This window comes from Dryobates pubescens, chromosome 6, assembly GCF_014839835.1.
Source record: "Dryobates pubescens isolate bDryPub1 chromosome 6, bDryPub1.pri, whole genome shotgun sequence".
Lineage (NCBI taxonomy): Eukaryota > Metazoa > Chordata > Aves > Piciformes > Picidae > Dryobates > Dryobates pubescens.
In genome coordinates, this window is record NC_071617.1 from 23,564,823 (window position 1) to 23,587,524 (window position 22,702).

The 22,702-nt window shown below is 39.7% G+C and overlaps 1 protein-coding gene across 5 annotated transcripts in view; it reads right to left on the reverse strand.

Annotated features, from left to right (window-relative positions):
- The window catches only part of UTRN (utrophin), a 387,861-nt gene that overhangs the window by 106,105 nt on the left and 259,054 nt on the right, over positions 1-22,702 (reverse strand). For 3 of the 5 annotated variants that reach the window (XR_008462314.1, XM_054162746.1, XM_054162747.1), the window contains 3 exons: positions 21,652-21,824; positions 15,834-15,990; positions 12,772-12,816 (listed from right to left, as the gene is read on the reverse strand). Coding sequence is in view for 4 of the 5 variants with exons in the window: in XM_054162746.1 (XP_054018721.1) it covers positions 12,772-12,816; positions 15,834-15,990; positions 21,652-21,824 (375 nt within the window). In the remaining variant the exon portion in view is untranslated. The remainder of the gene's footprint in view (positions 1-12,771; positions 12,817-15,833; positions 15,991-21,651; positions 21,825-22,702) is intronic. The other 2 variants (XM_054162750.1, XM_054162749.1) reach the window with 1 other exon arrangement.

Consider the following 22,702-nt stretch of genomic DNA (forward strand, 5'->3'; position numbering starts at 1 on the left):
CCACCTTTTTAAGCTGTTTCTCTCTGCCATAAGCTGCTACAGGAACATGAAAACAACTTGACACTGTGCTGTGTTTTTGCAAGGCAATGTGTTAATAATCAAACCAAACCAAAAATTTAAAAATCCCATAAACCACTAAAAAAAAAGGCAAAGTACAAAGCAATCCCCAAGTGTAATATGCCCTATATTCTATGGCACAGCAGCAATGCAGCAGGTATCACAAGATAGTGGGTTTGGGGGGAATTTTTTTTGGTGGGTTTGGGAAGAAGCAAGAAACAGAACTTCAGATGAGACTTTTAGCCTCTTATTAAACAGGGAACATCCAAACTTGTCAGTTGTGAAAACTTGTCACAATGCTTTATTAGTTCCACTTCTGCCTCTGCAAGTGAAACTTGTTCAATACAACAGCCTTAGTAGGTCTTTGCGTTTTCAAATAGTGATCTATCCAGAGAAGGGCAACAAAGTTGGTGAGAGGTTTGGAACACGAGCCCTATGAGGGAGCCTGGAGAAGAGGAGGATCAGGGGAGACCTTATTGCTCTCTACAACTACCTGAAGGAAGGTTGTAGACAGGTGGGGGCTGGTCTCTTCTCCCAGGCAACCACAAACAGAACAAGAGGACACAGTCTCAAGCTGTGCCAGGGGAGGTTCAGACTGGATGTTAGGAAGAAGTTCTTCACAGAGAGAGTGATTGCCCATTGGAATGTGCTGCCCAGGGAGGTGGTGGAGTCACCATCACTGGAGACGTTTAGGAGGGGACTTGATAGGGTGCTTGGTTGCATGGTTTAGTTGATTAGGTGGCGTTGGATGATGGGTTGGACGTGATGATCTTGAAGGTCTCTTCCAACCTATTCTATTCTATTCTATTCTAACAGTGTCTCATAATAGCCACAGAAACCCCATCTGGATGTGTAAATTGCACTAAGCAGATAAGCAAAAAAATGTCTGCTTTCATTCAACTCTACCAGTAACAAACTAGGATTGAAATATTGCTGGGCATTCAGCATAGATATATTAATAAAAACCACAGGGTCAACCAGCTTGAAAATTGTCACAAACTGTGTTAGATCATCCAAAGTTGTACCCTCCTACTATTGAACTGCATTTGTTATTTGAATTTAATTAATCTGTTGAGTTCTTTTCCCACTAGAAAAAAAAAACAAACAACCAAAGACATTCAAATAATTTAGGTAACATTCTTCAAAATATCCATGAATACCAAAACAAATCTTTGGCTTATTTTCCTTCCTTGTAAACTCTCATAGTAGTTGTTCATATAAACCATATTACTTGCTGAAAAATAGTTCTGTAAGAATGATTAATAGTTAGTTTTGAAAACAAACAAACAAACAACAACAACAAGAAATGCACCTGAACCTTACTAGAAATGTTGTCATTAAACATCTTTTTGTAGGACTACAAAGTGGTTTTCTGTTTATGAGGAAAAAGGACATTTAATATAACTGATGCGACTTCAGGGTCAATTAATGAGAGAGACTAGTACTCAAAAAAGCACACTTCCATGAAGCAAGACACATTAAAGTTAACTCAGCTATACAAAAGGTAGCTGCATTGTACAGGTCACAAGACTTACTACTTATGTTCACTTCATCTGTTTTTAAGCTCTTCAGGCTTACATCTTATATGTAAGGACATCTTATATGTAGTAAACCTCAGCATCTATTAAACAGGATTTCTTATTCTTTAGAATTTGAAACCATTAACAATTTCTCATTAAGAAGCAAAAAAGCACACACAATCGAATTGTTATTTTTAGTCTTCAGTACTTAGAAACAAGCTGTATGCCACAGCAAAATTTACCTAGTAAAGGTATGGAGAGAAAAAGAAGCAATAAGTAAAATGCTGAAGGCATAAATAATAAATACTGAGAACCAAAACTGGAGATATTTTAAACCCAAAAACTAGAATTAGTTTTAGTGTCTGGATGCCTTAAGGCTTAACAAAGAATATTCTGCCATAACTATACTAATATTTCCCAGAAACATAACTATCACTTAAAGCCATTAAAAAAAAGTGAAAGCACACAAACAGTGCAAGACACATATATTCTGGTCCCTTACCCCAGAAACCACTGGAAAAAAGCAGACACCATAAATACAGATTTTAAAACTAGTAAAGGAATTTCACTCATTTAGTTCATTTATACTGCATCTAGTAATGGAGTGCTCTAGCTTCAATGCTAAGAATCTCTTAGCAGCCAGAAATGGCAGAAGGCATTATTTGCTTGCTCATACTGAAGAGTACAAAACCAGCAGAAAATCACCTCAAATGAGGCTGACCTATTGGAAATTAATAATTTCAACTAAGCTTGACTGCCTTGTAGTTTCTTGGCTCTTTTCTCTTCACCCATATGCATCACTGCCTCTCTGCTCAGCCCTGTTCACTGGATCTGAGCTGTGTCACCTCTGAGCATCACAAATGCACTTTATATTAATTAGGGACTTTGTTATAAGTTGTCAATACAGCCTTATATTTACAAACAAAAAGTGCACAGTTTTAACACATTTCAATTTGTGCCAGTCCGATAAGACTTGGGGGAAAAAGACTAACCAACCAAAGGACAAAACAAACAACCCACCCACCCCAAAAACCTGACCAACCAACCAACAACAACAAAAAACCCACACCACAAAAAAACCCAACTCCACAACAAAACCCCCACAACCCACAAAAACCAAACCCCACACAAATCCCACAAGGTTTTTCAATTTCCCCTCTAGCACCTGGAGTATTCTCCTTTAGCTTTATTTTTATTCCAGCTGCTCAAAAGAGCACTGCCAGGCTTTACAATGTTTTAGTATTTTCTATCAGCTTCACAGGAGTAAATTAGCTCCAGGCACTTTGGATAAGTAACCGAACAGTGCTTCTGTTAGCTATATTTTTTGTTCCAACCTTGAAATAATTAGCAGTTTAGAGCTAAATCTCTGGCAAAAGAATAGGAGTTAAATATCAATGTATAAAAATGGAACTCTTCAATCCTTATGATCAGAGAATCGTAGAATCAACAAGGTTGGAAAAGACCTCAAAGATCATCAAGTCCAACCTGTCACCACAGACCTCATGACTTCTAAACCATGGCACCAAGTGCCACGTCCAATCCCCTCTTGAACACCTCCAGGGACGGTGACTCCATCACCTCCCTGGGCAGCACATTCCAATGGCCAATCAATCTTTCTGTGAAGAACTTTCTCCTCACCTCAAGCCTAAACTTCTCCTGGTGCAGCTTGAGACTGTGTCCTCTTGTTCTGGTGCTGGTTGCCTGGGAGAAGAGACCAAACCCCTCCTGGCTACAACCACCCTTCAGATAGTTGTAGAGAGCAATGAGGTTACCCCTGAGCCTCCTCTTCTCCAGGCTAAACAATTGCAGCTCCCTCAGCCTCTCCTCACAGGGTTGTGCTCGAGACCCCTCACCAGCCTTGTTGCCCTTCTGCTCAAGAGTCTCAATGTCCTTCTTAAATTGAGGGGCCCAGAACTAGACACAGTACTCAAGGTGTGGCCTAACCAGTGCTGAGTACAGGGGCACAATGACTGCTCCTGCTGTCCACACTATTCTTGCTGCAGGCCAGGATGCCATTGGCCTTCTTGGCCACCTGGGCACACTGCTGGCTCATGTTCAGCTGACTATCAATCAGTACCCCCAGGTCCCTTTCTGTTTGGCAGCTCTCCAGCCACTCCAACCCCAGCCTGTAGCACTGCATGGGGTTGTTGTGGCCAAAGTGTAGCACGCAGCACTTGGACTTGTTGAACTCTGTTGGAGTTGGACTCTGCCCATCTGTCCAGCCGGTCAAGGTCCCTCTGGAGAGCCCTTCTACCCTCTAACTGATCAACACCTGCTCCCAACTTGGTGTCATCTGCAAATTTACTGATGACTGACTCAACCCCCTCATCCAGATCATCAATAAAGATATTAAACAGGATGGGGCCCAGCACTGATCCCTGGGGGACGCCACTGGTGACTGGCTGCCAGCTGGATGTGGCACCATTCACCACCACTCTCTGGGCTTGGCCCTCCAGCCAGTTCCTAACCCAGCACAGAGTGCTGCTGTCCAAGCCACGGGCTGACAGCTTGGCCAGGAGTTTGCTGTGGGGAACGGTGATGAATATACATCTCCCTTTTCTGTGCCTTTAATTAGACAAACATGTAGATTTCTACATATATTAAAAGTGCTGTTGCAAATAAATCTACAAATTGGTAGCTGTCTTAAGCACTGCCTGTTTAATGACTCGAGCCTAGAAACTTTCTAAGTCCATACAATTAAAAGAATTTCTATCAACAGTTAAACACAATATCCATCAACAACTAAAGGAAGTTATCTATCATCCCAAGTTCTCATTAATCTTTATTCATACCAAAAAGCTGCCAGGATTACTAAGCACCTAGCTCTAGAAGAGGCCTAATAAACTTGGGAAGATACTACTTCTTAGGTACCATATTTATGTTACAACTGTTCAGTATTATTGTTTACTTCTAGTTTAGAAGCTTGTGTATCTCTCAACGGAACAGGTGAAAAAAGGTTAATTGGAATCTATGTTTTAGGCAGAGCCTGAGGACTCAGTTCTATATTGGGCACTGAGGCTCCTGGCAGCATCCAGAGTTCCATACCCAGTGTGATATCATACACTAACCCCAGTGCTGATGTCAGCATGAAGCACTGCAGCGTCTCTTTGCCTCAAAGCTCTAGATGGAAAATCATCCCTAACAGAGAATGTACATGGCACTACTGATAATTATCTAAAAATGACACCCTCCCCATCCCTTGCACTTATCTGATGCTGAAATATTTTCGCATCAGTCTTCCTTCTTTTACTTCAGAGAGTCAAAATGTTGTATTTTTAGCATCTTCTTCAGTTAATGGATTTCAGTCCCTGACTTGAATGTGATCCCTCTAGGGCTGTGAATGCTTATTAAAAGCTATCTCTTCTGAGGAAGGTTCATTGTTCAAAAATGAGGTGGAATTGCAAACCAGAAAAATTTACAAACCTCTATTACACTAAGAGGAAAACAACAAACAAAAGCAAACAACAACAAAAATGTAACATTTTAAAAAATGAAACCCAAACCAAACAAACAAAAAACCCCAACCCAAGACCAAACCAAAACCATCGAAAGAAACACAACTCCCTCCAAACCCCACAAAACAAAAAATTAAAAACTAAACCAAGCCAAATAATTCAAAACAGCACAAGGAAAACTCTTAAATGCAGCACACCAAACAAAAAACCCAGACTGCATGCCAGCTTGATTTGAAGGTGAATATATGTAGGCAGTATAAATCCCAGAGCATGGAAAAAATAGGAAAAAATTGTTAAAGATGACCTGAAGTACTATTTAACATGAAAAGGATGTATTTTTCAAGTAATTTCTTTTAAACCGTCTCATTTAGTATTCTCTCTTCAATTACTGCTAATTCTATATTCCTCCTGACCTGTTTCACTGATTTAATGAAAAATATACCATTAAAAGTAATGATTTGATTTAATCACTCTTTAATCACAAAGTCTCTGTTGGTACTGACAATTTTAATTTGCACTAAAGCGAATCACACATTTCTAACTGTGCACAACTTTTACATGTGACCATTTTTAAGCTAGGACTATCATAAGCATAGTTCTTTTGTTAGTCAAGAGATTTTACTTTAGCTTCTAAGTTGCAAACCAGCTGCTTCAATGGAGAGGAAGTCTTCTGTGGGTTTTTAAAAATCTACTGTACTATCTATACTAGGATTCTTGACTAAAAAAACCTTAGTAAAACAGGAGGAATGTACAAAACTCATTCCAGCCTCAAAAGTGAAATGTATCGGGACATTTACTTGATTTATGGCTTTAGTTTATTACTGTCTCTAAAGCTTATATTTTTTTTTTTGCAAAAACTACATTCCCCAGCAACATTAATATGAAATTAACTGGGAAATATCATGTGAGTTTTTGTATTATACCATCTAACATGAACACAAATAATTTTTTGCTTGCCATCTACACTTTCATTTAACAGCAATGATCTAAAAGATGAAAATTGTAATGCAAAATGAATAAATTACAAGCATCAGCAGCTACCATGTGCTTTGGTGGGACTTTTGATGTTCCCTCCCTACAGGTTATACCTGTTCATTTAAGTAACAGCCCATTTTGACTGGAAGTCCAGCAGAACTGTGCAGGTTCCTATATGCCCCTGAAATCTGTCCTGCAGAGAAACAGGGTATATGGATACCCAAAGAACAGTCAGCTGTCACTGGCAGAATCACTTACTTGTCAGAGATCTCATGCTGCTGCTATCAAAAAACAGAACTAAGTGACCTTCATTCACTGCAGAACCAGAAGAGGCTGCTCATGTCACAGAAGTTACTGCACTTGTACTCTCTGTTTGGCAGAGGAGTCTAGGAAGCTTCACATCCAGTTAATACAGAGCACTTGCAATCACTTTAGGAAACAGTTGCTTCACTGCTACTTCTGACATAAGATGTTACATCAACACTAAACAAGATGGAAAGGACCTTCGAGTAAACTTTGGATCTGTATAGGATGCTTTTGAAATTTTTGGGGGCATTACAGGGGAGTAAATTAGAATGTGAATAACCAAGTATGTAACCCAGATTGTTAGTCATAAGTAAGTGATTGTGAGGTGAATGTTGGCACTTCTTCCAGAAACAGATCCCTAAAAATCTCCCTCAAAATCAAAACAGAAACCAAAAAAAGCCTCAATCTCCACAAGCAAGTAACAGACATCTTACACAAGCAAATATTTTCTGTCTAAATCACACCTTGATCAACAGAACTGCATAAACTCTTGATTGAAACAGCTATTACAGTCTGGTGACACTGCATCAAGCACTGCACAATACAGGGGAATTTACTTGTACCTTATATTTAATGCTCAGAGTACCCTGTAACATCTGATGGGGACAAACACTGACACTATTTTATGTGATAGCTCAAAAGATAAGGGTGCAGGTTCCAAATATGATAAAAACCAAAACAAACCAACAAAAAACCCAACAAAACAAAACACCCACACCACAAACCAATCCACATATTCTTTTCCCCATAACTAAACCAGTCGGGGTAATTCTTTAAGTAGTACGTAAGTACCTCTAGCAGCTGAAAGTGTAGGAGTGGGAATCCTAAATCCAGTACAACACCTTTCTTAAACACAACCCTGAACTCACTTTGCAGGAAACATGTCTTAGCACAAACACATTTTTTCCTAAAAAGAAAGCTCCAATTCTTTAAGTACTGCTTTAGGTTTTGACACCATTTGGCTGCTAAAGCTGAAAGAACAGAACCTCAGAAAACAAAGCCTCTGCCCATAACGCTCCTCGCAGTTTCCCAGTCCCTCAGATTTACTGCCTTGGATGAGAGAAATTCACTGAAACCCAGGTCAGAAGATACAGATGTAGGGTAACTTTGAGGAACACCCAATAGCAGAGGTCAGGAATTCTTGTAAACAAAGAAAGATCCAAACCAAACCAAACCAAAACACCCACTTGTTCATTAAACCAGCACCTACCCTTCCATATTAAAAAAAAAAAAAAAGCAACAAAACAGAAATGACAGAACTCACAAAAACATAAGGAAGAGCAGAACCCCCTTCCCTCCTGTACTTTGAACATACATTTTAATGTCCAGCTTTTAATCTAAAGAATCTGCATGAAACCAGGATTGGGTGGCTGCCACAGCAACATATTTTTTGCAATTTATTGCTGATGTTCTTTGTGTGGATTACTGGCTGTAGTAACTAGGGACTGGGGATCCAATAGTTGAGGAGTTAACTGGAATAGATATTCTTCTGCCCTAAATAGTCTGCCTGTAGCAAAAAGAATCAGGATCCAGATTAAAGTATCCCTAATAGAAAACAGACTGGATTTTTTCACTAGTTCATACCTGTACATGCAGAGGAGGTTTCAGAAGGACAGTGACAGCTGAGTTTCTCTTACTGTATATTTAAGAATATGAAACATACCACGAAAAAATCATAAACTAATGCTTCTGTTCAGTTTTCCCCAAAACAATAACAGAGAGGGAACTCTGCCCTTTGAGAACACATGATGGAAGAGGACAAAACTCCAGCACTTGCACAAAAATCATGCGGAAAAGTGTCAGTTATGTAAAGAGGTTCTTGAAAGATTTGGAGTAATATCTGACAGCTCTATTCCACACCTTGAATGACAAGTGAACAGCTTTGCTAAATACAGAATGTCACTGTATCAAAAATTTATCAAAACAGAAAAATAAAGGAGATTTGAGAAGAATCAGTGACTATACAAAAAAGATCTTGAACTAGTTTCAGAATGAGAAAGGTAAGAACAGGGCAAAGACTTTTCACCTCTGCCTGATACAGGATATGAAAGCTCCTGAAAAAACCAAACATGGCAATGACCACTGTATTATTGTGGCACTCTAGCAGTTCTCTGCAGTTGGAAAAACAGATCCACTGCTACTGTGTTGGTGGTTTTTTTCCCTGGCTCTTTGCCTTTGGAAAAACAGACCTCGGCAAAAACATATTTTCATTCAGAGAAATGTCCTATCTCGTTTCCTTGTACCAGTCCATCCCTGTAATGCAGTGTGGGAACTCATCTACTGATGTATTGTCCTTAGGTTGCAGACAATACCCAACATTTTTTAATACAGCTGAAATACCATCTGATCTTAAAAAGGCATGCACTAGATTGAAATCCATGAACACTTTTCTGGGAAGTTACAGCTTAGGGAAATAACAAACAAGTGTCAGGAGTTTTCATATACAGGTGTCTCAATTAATTTGCTTAATAGATGACTGCAATGACAACAATATAATAAAATGTTGATTGTCATCAGAAAGGACAAGACAAAATGACCTTGTTTTACTACAGCATAAAATACTTATGCAACTTCATCCCAAGTATTGCACACAATGCCAGTCACTACACCTCTATAGCGATATGGCAGTCAGAACAATACAGAGATGAACAGAGGTAGTTCAGGAAATACAGTAGCTGTCTTATAGGAAGAGATTAAAAATGGGTCACTGATATGCTCCACCACCTTCACTGGCTATGTAAATGGCTCACTCTTTAATGTCAGTCCACACCCAGTCATGGTCTTCCAGCTCAAGATACAGGAGTGGAAACAGATGGTCTCATATATCCTAGTGCATTAAGGAGTTCTGAGATTTCATCAGTAGTAGATGGGCTACTGCTAATAATGATGGAAGCAGAGAGGTCTTTTGGGATGTGAGACAAGAAGATACCCAGAGAAAGAGGCACTGAACCTATCTCAGCCTTTTAAGGGACAGAGAATAATGCTGATTGCTGTGCTGATTCTACAGATTTCTGTCACGCATACTACCCTCCACAGCAGTTCCAGAACCTCCTCTTAGATATTTGAAGATAGACATAAACCTTCAAGAAGAATAGGCTTTATCCAGTGGTTTGAAAGAGATCCACAGAGGTCTTCGATTAAAACATCAAGACCTCAGAAAAGAGCAATGGGGAATGCATATAGTGATAAGGACTAATATCAACATGATTAGTATTAAAAGGCAACCCCACAGAAATATGTTATTATGCTGAAAAGTGACAATTTGCTTTACTCTGCATTAGTGACAAAATATTTTGTTCTTGTACTATCCATTTTATTTATTAAGTACTGATCCATTGCAAATCTCCTGATTTGCATTAGGACAACCACATCACGCTTCTTGGAACAAGCTCAAATACAGCCAGAAGCAACATTTTTTCTGTCTCACTTAAGAATGTACTGCACTGACATCCTAATCTGACACTTCATTCTTTATGCCATGCTTTTGTTAACACATCATTCTTTGGGAGAAATAGCACAGGAGTGCAGAGTGATACACCCCTGAGTCATTCATGTAACACACAAATCACTGAGTAAATCCTTAGTGAACAACAGTAGTAAGTCAGATAGGTCCACTTGAGAACTGTCATTAAACTTCAGGCATTAACTATATCCTTCTTTTCCTGTAACAGAATATTCTCACCTACAATGTGCACCTCTTCCTCCTAAGCATACCTTGGGAGAAAGGAGTCTTACTCAAAGCTCAATGAACAAGAGATATTATACTGTACCAAAAATTGTACTGTCCTTGTACAGTACAGTTTCTTTTTCAATAGAAAGCAATGTTCAGGATTCTCAAATATGCAGAGTACTTAAAATTTCAATAGTCCTCAAAAACTATCCATTACAAATCTACTAAGGAGCTCTCAGATCATTCAGTAATGCTGATTAGTGGGAAGGCTATTTCTCCTCTTGATAGAGGATACAGTTTTTGGAAACACTTTATTTTGAAGAGCCATTTCACAGTAGCATGGTACAGATCGCTCAAGCTCCTGCTTCAATCTCACCCTTGTCCATAGTATCATAGTATCAGTCAGGGTTGGAAGGGACCACAAGGATCATCTAGTTCCAACCCCCCTGCCATGGGCAGGGACACCCCACACTAGGTCAGGCTGGCCAGAGCTTCATCCAGCCTGGTCTTAAACACCTCCAGGGACGGGGCCTCAACCACCTCCCTGGACAACCCATTCCAGGGCTTCACCACTCTCATGGGGAAGAACTTCCTCCTCATGTCCAGCCTATCACCATCTCACCATGTTGCAGCAATTCCTCTAAGCAAAGGGCTATACTGATCCCCCTCTTCCAAACACAGACTGTTTTAATTCTCTGTGTAACAAATAACTCACATTTCAGTCATAATTAGCATTTCAGCAAAGCATCTGACCACCTTTGTGCAGTACAGATTACTTGCATGCTTCACGTCTTGTGTGATGAGATGTATAACACATTAATAAAGCCCTTTCTAGATTGCAAATATAAACATAGAGCAGGGCAGCACTGATACCGTAACATTCATCTTTTTACTCTTCTAGTTCCTAACATGGAAGCAGATTTAATACAGAAAATATTCAAGAAAGAAACAAATCCAGAATTAATTTAAGAATAAGCCCATTGCCTGCAGTCAGGCAAGCACACTGAAAGAACAGAGTGAAGTTAAGGCTAGAAAAATGGTTTTTAACTCAGACTTCTCCTGCTGGTAGAGAAAACAATGGAATTATAGGCACCCTGAAGGGATAACAACAAGTAGAAAGCAATTTCCTGTTGGCTATGCTAATGCTTATGATAAAGAGGCAATAGCTAAGTAAAACAACCTCACAAAGTTTTAAGAGCATCTGAAATATTAATGACCCATTCATAGATATAAAATTACCAAACATTCACAGGTTTTTGGCCAATCCATGCTGAGCTCAAACAAAGCTAAGTTAAGCATCTCTGTGATCCAAGACACATGCATTATTTAGCATTAGCTAGACATTTGTTCACTTATGCAGACAGATGCCAACAGGATTTATGCGAGAGGGTACCCGTTTCTGCTTAATTTGAAATGTCCTGTTCTCTCTCTGAAAGCTAAACCACTGTGATTTATATCATTCAGGCAGTCTTTGTATTTTAGCAAAAGCACGCTTTCAAAAAGCTACAGTCAGGAGCTCTTCCATCAAGAAAAGTAAGATACAACTCTGAGCACATCTCCAAAGAACAAGGTGTCAGCATCTGCATCACCTCCTCTTGCACACAAGTGTGACTCTAGGTATTTCCATACACATAAAAACTGCCTATTAGTTTCTCATGGTACTTTTGTAGATTCCCCCCTGCCTCCCCCAAAGAAATATCTACTTTGAGGGATGGGGGATGTGATGGTTTTTTTGTTGTTAAGGGTTGTGGGATTTTCTCATGGTCCATGCAGCTGATCAAAATTTGCATTACACTTTAAATTCCTAAATTAATATTCAAAAGGAAGACTGAGAAAGAACAGAATGAAAGGGAAAACCTGAGCTGGTAAGGACAAGCAAGTGAGAAACTGGAATGACGCACAAAAAAATGACAACAAATTCTGCAAAGGCCTCTGCCTTGACTTTCTCTGTATCTGTATCTCTGCCTTTGCAGAGTTTTCTACACTTCAGGTGTGCAAATGTAGCCTTAGCAATAGGTGTGCTTTGTATAGATGACTTTAACTCAGTTACTTCTAAACTTTGGCTCAGCGTGCCAAAGCATTTATGAATTTTGCAGTATTCCTGCAACTGTCAGCACAGCCCACTCTCAGAGACAAATTTTGAGAATAATGGAAATAGGAAATTCATGCTTCCATAAACTTCCTCATGCCTTGCCCACTGCAAGACAGAGCATAACTCAACACCCAGACAGGATGTGCTCACTGCTTTATTGTACTTGGCATTTAGTATGTGATAAGAATACGAATACAGATGATGGAAGTTTGGCTGAACAACACAAAAATCTGTCCAAAATTTATAAATATTTGCTATAGCTAAAAGATTTCTGTTAATCTGGGAAACATAGGCTTAATCTAGAGCCCTGATTTGGGTGACTCAGATTGCTGTAAGTAATATTGCTTTTAAAGGACAGAAGAATGATTATTTAAGAGAAGTTTGAAAATCAAATTGCAAACTACTTATTTCTTCCTGTCAACAATGTGAGCTAACTTGAACTGTCACATAATACTGTACTGACTTATCTAGCACTGCTCAAGTCAAGCACTGAGTGAGGAAGATACTAAACAGAGTGAAAGACCAATAAAATTAGGGCCACTGAGCTGAAGCAAACAATTTCCTCTGAGGCAGGGAAAGTAGGTTAAGAGAAAGAATTATTATAACAGAGGCAAAAAGTAATGCTAATACAAGAAGGATTGAGGACCCAGAAAAATAAAGGGCAGGAGATGAGACTATCATGGGTGCACATCTTACCACTTCATTTTGAAGCACCAACAAGGACAAGATCAGGTAAGCAAGCTGGAAATAAGAACAGAGAGATCACAGAGAAGAAGAGATAAAGTGAGGTATTGAACTGCTCAATTTGCATGAGAACAACTTCAAAGCAACCCTGAGAAGCGAAACCAAAGGAAAGAGGAGAGCAGAGGCACCCAACCTTTGCTCAGTGAGGCCTGCTGAGAATCTTTTCAAGGCCAGACGACATGGTGCCCAACAGGCATTCATTAGAAGCAAACCTTTCAAATAATACAAAATACTTAGAAGGTTTATATTTGAAAATGTATGGACAAAGAAATAATTTTAAAAGCCACTAATAAGAGGTGGAATAAAGGGAGCATTCTTGAGAATAAGAGAAATCAAGTCATATCTCTGCAATATTTATCTGATACAGCTGCACCTCAAATCTCCACCAAAAAAGTTTCATCTTAACATAGGATTTAAGGAGCACCTTAAATGCAAGGCAAGTGTCACCAGTCAGTGATACCACCACAAGGCACAGTCACTGACAACATGGAATCTCATAAAGTTATTTTACAAAAAAATGCACTGAAAGAGCAGATATGGTATGAGGCTTTGAAAAGGAAAATACACAAAACAAACAAACAAAAAGGCAAAAAACCCCACCAACCAAAAAAAACCAACCCCAAACAAACAAACCCAGGCATAAAACTCAACCAAGTTCGTCTTCAACACTGAGCACACTGACCAATCACTTGGTCCAAAGACCTCCAAAGAACTTTGGGGTTAGTTTTATGGGATTTTTTTTCCCCCTTCCAGCTTTCACTTTCTACCTGAAAAAAACCCAAAACTTTTCATCTGAATGCAGTTTATTAATAGACTGCAGCTTGAGCAAGGAATGAACGGTTCCTGCTGAGGAACAGTAGCGAAGCAGTGCCGTGAAGAATCAAACCAACCAACAGCTGTGGTCCAGCTTCCATCCTCTGGCAACAACCAATAAGCACCACTTCAACAAAACCCAATAATACCCCTGGGTTAATATTTCATGTTTGGTACAACACAGCACCATCATATGATACATGGGAATCTCTTGGTCCCTACCGAAATAACCGTTTGAAAATAAACTTCAAGTCGTCATACAAGAAATAGCTTCAGTTGACTATTCTGCTCATTCTTACAAAGGTGAAAAAACCCACTGCCATGCCCAGGATTGCTTTAACTTTGTGCTGTTGCAGAGGATTAACGCAGCTCATAATCAATACTGGACTAGGACATCCATATCCAACACTTACTGTTGCACTGCAAGAATATTGCTTTTTTGAAAAACGACAGAATAATCTGTAAAAGCTCCTGAATACACATTAGATTCTTAACCTCCACATAGAACAGAATCACAGAATGTTAGAGGTTGGAAGGGACCTCCAGAGATTGAGTCCAACCCCCCTGCCAAAAGCAGGATCGCTGAGGGTAGTCTGCACAGGAATGTATCCGGGTGGGTTTTGAAATTCTCCAGAGAAGGAGACTCCACAACCTCTCTGAGCAGCCTGCTCCGGGGCTTTGTCACCCTCACTGTAAAGAAGTTTCTCCTCATGTTGAGGTGAAACCTTCTATGTTCAAGTTTGTATCCATTGTTCCTTGTTTCATTACTGTGCACCACAGAGAAGAGATTGCCCCCCTCAAATATTTATAAACATTGATGAGATCTCCTCTCAGTCTTCTCAAGACTAAACAGCCCCAGATCTCTCAGTCTCTCTTCATAGGGAAATGCTCAAGCCCCCTAATCATCCTTGTGGCTCTCCATTGGACTCTCCAACAGGTCCCTGTCTCTCTTTAATTGGGGAGCCTAAAACAGACACAGTATTCCAGGCGTGGTCTTACCAGGGCATAGTAGAGGGGGAGAAGGACGTCGCTAGACCTTCTGGACACACTTTTCTTGATGCACCCCAGGATACCACTGGCTCTCTTGCCCACAAGGGCATGCTGCTGTCCCATGGAGATCTTGCTGTCTACTAGGACTCCAAGGTCTTTCTCCACAGAGCCGTGTTCCAGTAAGGCAACCCCTAACCTGTACTGGTGCCTGCTGTTATTCCTACCCAAATTATCTCTTATATTTTAAGGATAAAGGCAAGGATTAAACAACCCAGAAGTATTCTCTACATCACAGTACTGTAAGTCCTCTAGTGACCAAAATGAGCCAGCCAGCATGATTGCTCTTGATTGTTCTACTTTGGAATTATGTATAAAAGCTAGCATTTTTATAAAGCCAGGTCTTCAAATGAGAGGCACTAGCAGTATTACTTGGTTTCAGCATGCATATACTAGCATGATGCAAACAAGCCCTTTAAAATGGCCTACAGAGATCTAGCACCTCCACTGACCTCCTTCAAAACACATTTGGATCTATTGCAGTCTTTTATTGCTCTTCAGCACTAGTAATCCACCATTTGCTCATTATGAACATTCACAGCAGATGTGCCTCCAAACACAGTGTGATGATTTATGTGCATAAAACCAGAAAGTCACAAGCTCTCAAGAAGCAAAGATCCTGAAGATATGCTAATAATTTTATTTCAACAGAGTAAATTAAGAAGAAACATGCAGATTTCCTTAAGATTTTCTATTGTGGAGTTAAGTCTCAAAAGTGCTGCTCATGTAATGCTACTTTTTCTGTAGTTCCTCACAGTATTCTGAGTATTTCTGTATTAGCATTTTCCCAAACTCAGTTTTAAGACATCAGGGCCACAAAGGTGATCAGAGGGCTGGAGCACCTCTCCTGTGAGGACAGGCTGAAGGGGTTGGTGCTGTTCAGCTGCAGAAGAGACAGCTGTGGTGAGACCTTAACTACATTTCAGTATCTGAAGGGGATCTACAGGAAGGCTGGGGAAGGACTGTTTAGAAGGGCTTGTAGCAATAGGATGACGGGAAATGGCTTCAAACAGGATCAGGGTAGATTTAGGTTAGACACAAGTAGGAAGTTCTTTAGAATGAGAGTGGTGAAATACTGGCTTCTCCTGTATTCAAATTTCCTTCATTCTATTATTCATAGACATACACTTATCTATAGAACTTCAGCATCTTACTTTGCAGTGGTCATACTGTTGCTGTAACGTTGGAACATCCCCTCCAATGGGCATTTGCTTTTTCAGTTCTTCATCTTTCACATTCAGCCATTTAATTAACTCTTCCAGGGATGTCAGCAATCTGTTCCACTTCTCTGCATTGGCCTCTAAGTGAGCCCTGCAAAATAATGTTAAAGTAACTTTAAAGCCCTGAATGGCAAAATCATCATGAGAAAGCAACACAAATAAATGCATCATCATTAAGATAGGAATGTTTCAAGTGTTTAACTGCAAAGCAACTTTGTGTTAAAAAACCTCTACTTCAAAACATTTTGCCCAGCAAATCAAAATAAGCAGAAAAAAAATGGAGGAAAATTTAAAATCTGATTTGTCTGTTAACTAAAACCTTGAATGCTGCATGTCTAAGCAACATGAAGAAATGCTGTGTTTTGTTGTGACTCCACCACTGCAGCACACAAAGTACAAGCATCATTTTGTGAGTCAGAGCACAGCAAAACTGAACTCTTTCATGCCAAGAGCCTAACTCTCCAGCAGCAAGAGTAACAAGTTCTCCTAGCAATGACCAACAGCAAACTGCCTGTGCTGCTGAACATACCAGTGACACAGATGATGTAATACATCATCTTTAGTCTATGGCTAGCTACTAGAGAATTAACAACTGAATCTGTCCCTCAGTTTAACTGACAGAAACTCCAGGTTCCACATCTTTTTCTGTAATTTTTAAAAATGGCTACTCCCTGCAATGCCTACACATACATAGAGAAATCTTCAACAGGGACCACCTAAGCCTCCTTTACGCCAATCCTTTTAAATATGTTATGGACTCGAGGCCATCACATACTTAAGTTCGTATCAGAAAACAACAATTTCTTTCTTTGCACAGGTGATGAAGTAGAACTAGGTCCTTTTCAGTGTATTCTGACACTAGCTCTGGACCTTCCTGCACTGCTGCTGACACATGAGTGAACTGAACTCTATTAATGTTTCCTGTTCTTTTCCCATTTTTTTGCATGGTTTTCTGATTTTTTTCTTTTTTCCTGATTCACTGTAACTCACGTCTTGAAACTTTCACCTTCCTTCACTTGTATTATCATCTCAAACAGATACCACAATGGTTGGACTGAAAGGGTTATATGCCGCAAGGTTAATTTCAAGACAACTTAGGTTTGGGATACTAGGATAGATTAACCAAACAAACATATTCAGTAAGAGTGTATGGGAGAGAAAAAGATACAAAGGAAAAAGAATAACCACAGAGAAAACAAACAAACACACCCCACCAACAACAAAAAAATCACACTTCTTAAAAGGATAAACTAACAGAGGGAACTATTCTTTATTCCATTCAGGAAAGCAATTAGGTAACAACTTGGGGGGAAAAAAAATTAAATACTTGCTAGAAGTGACATTTTACTGCCTATAGTTTTGTGCATCACTCTTTCTATCATCCCTTATTGCTCTCACTGATACCTTTCAACACTGAATTCAAGCCAGATGCTCGTAGCTTGGGCCTAAACAGCTAAGACAGCATCCTACTCTACATTGAATTACAAGTGAGCTGCTGCACTTGCAGTTACACCTGAATGGAAGAAGAGCTTTCTGCATGCCTTAGTTTGCAGATCAGCAGCTCCTGAGTGAAATGTTCTGTCTCAGCTCTTCTGGCTCACTTTCATTTCTTTAATATTCACTAACAAGAACTACTTTCAAGGCAACAAACTTTTTCTTCCTGTATGGATGCCATGAACCCTACACAAGTTAGTGCATAAGGCACTGGCTTCACAGCTGGAGCATTCACCTTAGCTGCCCCCTGAAGCCAGCAGCCACGCACAAATGCACACTCCCAGCAGTACAGGGTAGTCTATGCACAATTTCTACCTTCTCCTTTTCACAACTAGCTTGAGACTCCATCAAAAAAACATGGCACATGTTACCATCAGGTGCCAGGTACTCAGAAACAGCCCTCCCTTCTGGAGGTGAAAGTAGAGTTTTATACTTCCTAGTAATCAGGTAGAGGAGAGACATTGCCCTCTCCATCTAAAGCCAAGACAGCCCATGCTTGAATTCACAGTTTTGCTGTTAGACTGTTACAAAAATTAAACATCTTTATAAATTTCTAGAAGCAACCACAATTAGAATGCTTGACTCTCTAGCTTTCCATACATAGTAAAGTCTCTATTCATGGAGATTTATTGCTATATCTGGCACATTAAACCAGCTCTATTTTCTAAAACTGGCACTCTGAGGCTGCAATATTCCACTCTAGTTATTTCAAAGAATGCTTGTATACTAAATGAAATGGAGTTTTCTAAGGAAGAGTGGGGGAGGGGACACAGAGGCAACCCTGCAGATAGTTGAATACAATTTAAGCATGGCTTTCTGTTAATTTAACATACAGTGCAACAATATTAATAGGGAGAAATAATACTGGTATTAATGTCAATGATCTGGGATGTGATACTAGAATAAAGGCATTGTAATCCATCACTAATGAGTACTCACGTGCATGTCAAAATAGTGACAGGAGGCAAGTACCACTAGAACATGATTTCAAAGTTGAGTGCAAGCTAAAGTTATGCAAGTAGAGCAGTTAAGGGGTGGGAAGGAAATGGACTACACTCTGAACACAGAGTGAGCTAACCTCTCTTGAAAGGTCAGAAACATGTAAAGGGGGAAAACATAGAGGGGAAAACATACCACATCAGCCTGGATTTTTCCCAAATACTATCCTTTTAATCTTACCAGAAACAACACTGAAAATAAAAGTGAGATGCAGCAGCAGCTGAAGACTTGAGACAAGCATTATATTCTCCTAGGCAGCAGGGAGACATGCATTCAGTAAGTCCCTTTCAAAACAAGTGCTGCACAGGAGCAAAGGAACAAAGATATGCTCCAATTTGCATTTCAGTGTGATGTGTTAGTATCACATTTATATTTGTCATGCAGATTTTATCAAAGAGAGCTGATAAACTACGTCAAAGTTCTGGAAATGTTTCTTGGGTTTCTTTGCTTTCAAAGACAAGATTTCTGGCCTTTGTTTTGGAATTGCTGCTACTGCTACACAACCTACAAATAAAGCTTCAGGTGTTTGTGCTCACATGACAAATGTACTGGTGCTCTCCAGTGATTTGCCAAGTCAAGTGGCGGCTTAAAAGTCTGCGCTAATAAAAACACAGGTCAGTTACAAATGATTGTTCAGATCTGTTCACCGGTTGGAACAATATTCCCCAGCATCAGTCACCTGGTATACAGAAGCACTTCTGCAGGAATCCTGAGCCCGAAAAAACACAGATGCTCCCACACAGCTGACCAGAGTAACTCTCATCTGCCCAGGCTGAATAAAACCACAAAGAGGAGCAGCAGCTCTGACATAACTACCCTCTGTTGACCCTGAAAGGCTCTCTTCACAGCTGGAGACCTCCTCAGCTTTTGTTTCTGCTATGGAGGTAACACTTTCCCTGCTGAGTGTCAAGAGAACACATGGAATAAAAATATCAGTGGGTGGCCTACATACAGAGAACTCTTCCCTGTTTCTCCCATGCTTTTACCTTTACCCTCCCACAAACACGAACATGCTTGCACCTCCTGTGCCAGGAGACAAGAATCTCTCCTAAGCATCTGGATTTAAAATGCAGGCCCACACAAATCTGCAGCTTTGTTTTCTCCCCAGGAATAAGATAATAACAGGAGAGAAAAAGAAAGAAGTGTGAATAAGTCTGTAAGTAATTTCAAGGAGACTATGTATTTCCCTCTCAGGTGGTGTCAGTCACTACCAGTTCAGGTTTAAAAAGCTTCCATGCATTTAAAAACACGCCACAAAAGTGCTGCTTTTCCAGTTTGGAATTCCCTTCATTTACAGTAGCAAAAAAATACAGCCAACGCCGTGACTAGTACCATCAGCTCTGAGGACTCAAGTGATGAATTGCAACTTGTATTATCCCTATAGGAGAGCAGTACTTTCAGCAATCAAAACAGCAAAATCATAGCTGAAAACATTCTAAAAAAGAAAATAATAAAGAGAACTCTTTATTTAGAAGCATTATCCCAAGCTAAAACCCATAACAAAACAACAAGATCTGTCAGTCAGTCCTAGCATCTACACAGTTATATGCTATTCTCACAAGACTCATCCATCCAGTTTTGCTTTCCAATTCATCCTTAAAAAACAAGACCTGAAGGTAAACAGCTAGATCAGCACACTGATTTCTGTCAGCTCTAAAGCCTTGTTATTTTGCTACGAAGGATTTCAGCACTCTTGCACAAGTTAGAAAAGTGAACAGCAATTAAAGAACAGAGCAAAACACATGAACACAGAAATACTGCTTTCTTTTCAATGGTGACTGAGGTTAGCTTAGTTCTCTTGTATCTGTTCCAGTATTCTTATATTCATCTGTATGCAGCCCTGCAGTATTGTGGGTACCAGCGGAGTATCACAAGCATTGCAAAAAGAGAGACATTCATGCCTTTCTGAGCATTCACTGCACAACTGCTGTCTCTGTATTACTGACCTGGAATTGAGAGCTGGCCCAGGTAAATGGCTTAAAGAACATCTTTTTTTTTTGCCATCAATTTCTCCACCTTTTCCCTAGGCAGCCTGTTCCAATACTTAAACACCAATTCAAGAAATATTTTTGTTCATAATATTCTATCTAAACCTCCCTTTGCACCACTTGAGGCCGTTTCCTCTTGTCCCATCACTCGATATTGGGTATGAGAGACTAATACCTACCCCACTACAACTGTCTTTCAGGTAGTTGTAGAAAGCAAAAAGGTCTCCCCTCAGCCTCCTTTTTTCCGGGCTAAACAATCTCAGTTCCCTTAGCTGCTCCTCCTGGGGCAACTCCACAGCTGTTAAATTATAATCTTGTGAGCATGTTTGTGTCTTTCGCTCACATTGACTTATTTGTGAGTAGAGTGCATAACAGTCCCAAGTTTATTAGCTCTTGCATTAAAGCATTCACCCCAAATTGCTTGGTTCCTCTGATTCAAGCTCTGCCTGTGTTTAGCAAGTTGGTGATACAGTACGTAGAGATGAGAGGTGAATGTTACATTTACCCTCCTGTCTCGCTGTTTCAAATTCTTGAGCCTGAATTCCAAGTTCAGCATATTTTTCTGGCCTTTGGAAAATTTGTATGAATGTTTAACATTGTTCTGTTCCACTAAAAGAACATTTTCCTTTAATCAACAAGAAAATCAGTTGCAATTAAAAGCCCTGGAAATTCTTTTCTATGCAATTAATTTTAATATGCAATTTTATTCACATTCATGAATATGGCAGTACCTACATCTAAAATGGCATCACAAAGATTTTAACAATTACTAGGACAGTCAGTGAGTTTGGCACTTGTAGGGTAAAACAATAGTGAAACATTCCTTGATTAATATTTGTTTAAAATCATGTTTTAGTAGAACAGCAGCAATAAAAAAATACTGCCAATGTGGATCAAGACCCCCAAGATGCAAGTCTTATCAAATTATTCATTTCAGTGGTAAAACCAAAAACTCCTTATTTCTCTTCAGAGTAAGTGTAGACCCAATTATTTCATTCACATTGCTATTAGTTTATAATAAGGAAAGATTCAACACTATTTTTTGAAAATTTACTACAGATTGGCAAGTGACTACTGCACAGTTTTCAACATGAAGGAATGAGTAGTTAAGCCTGCCTGGTGAGCAAGTGTACCAACCTCACGTATTTGTGCTCAGGGATCCTTTGCGGAAGAAAAGAGAGCGTTCACTTCATTGCCATGGTCCTGTTTCGCAAGCCTTTTAGAAAACAGCAACTGTGCCCTATTTATGTCCTGGCATTTTCATTAATTACCTGATGTTAGCTGACTTTGCCTTCAGGTCATTCCAGCGCTGGTTCATGTCATCAAGCCGATGCTGGAGCAGAGCAGCTTCCTCAGAGTTTCCCAAGGCTCTCACCATCTTCTGCCTGTTCCCGTCAATGCTTTTAAAGATGTCATTGTGGGCATCAATTTCAGCTTGGATGTCCTGAAATAACAGCAAGAGAGTCCAAACATCTTAGCTCTACACATAAAGGGGCAGAGCACAGAGTCTGACTTCCCTGTATGACTCTGAAAACAGATACAGAGGAGAAAGCCTGCAACTCTACTGATATCATTATAAAAAGCCTGTCTTTAAGTATGAGAAAGAGTTCAAAAGTCATCCTTGATGGTGAAACAGGAGTTATAACACTAAGCTCTCCATACATTCTTGTAGTACTGAAGGTAACTGTCTACCCTTCTCCCACTTATTTCACACAGTGCAGCATTTGCAAATGCACTAGAAAGAACTTCCTGCTCAAAAATTACACAGATACAGCCTCAGTTATGTGGTCTTTTTCCTCTTTTGAAATAAATCATTACAGAAACCCTACACAGCCCAGTGAAAGTCAAACTCTGTAATGCTTGAGGTCACATGCAATGAAAACTTTAAACTGAAACTTATGTCCTTAAACTGCAGCTAAATGACTACAGCTACCACAAGCCCATTTTTACAATTACACTACTGTATACCGTGGCCTGTAATATACGAAGAGGTATACATAAAACAGCAGGATGTATTATAATCTGAATTTCATAGTAAATACTGAAAAGAAAAAGAAGTGGTTGTGATTTCAATTCATCTTACTCATTTCTTCTCCACTTAAAAATTAAGCATTTTATTCTCTGATCTACCATCTGCCTCAAGAAATCCATTACAGATGTTGTCTTCATCTAAATGAGCACAGTATCATTTTTAAGAGACTTACGAGCAAACAAAACTTCCTGTATCATTGCCAAGGCTTTTCTAGCATCCGTACACTCTGTATATTCTAATAGAGCAATGTAAATGTGTGGAGAGCCAAGAGGTGTACCGGCTGTCTCAAT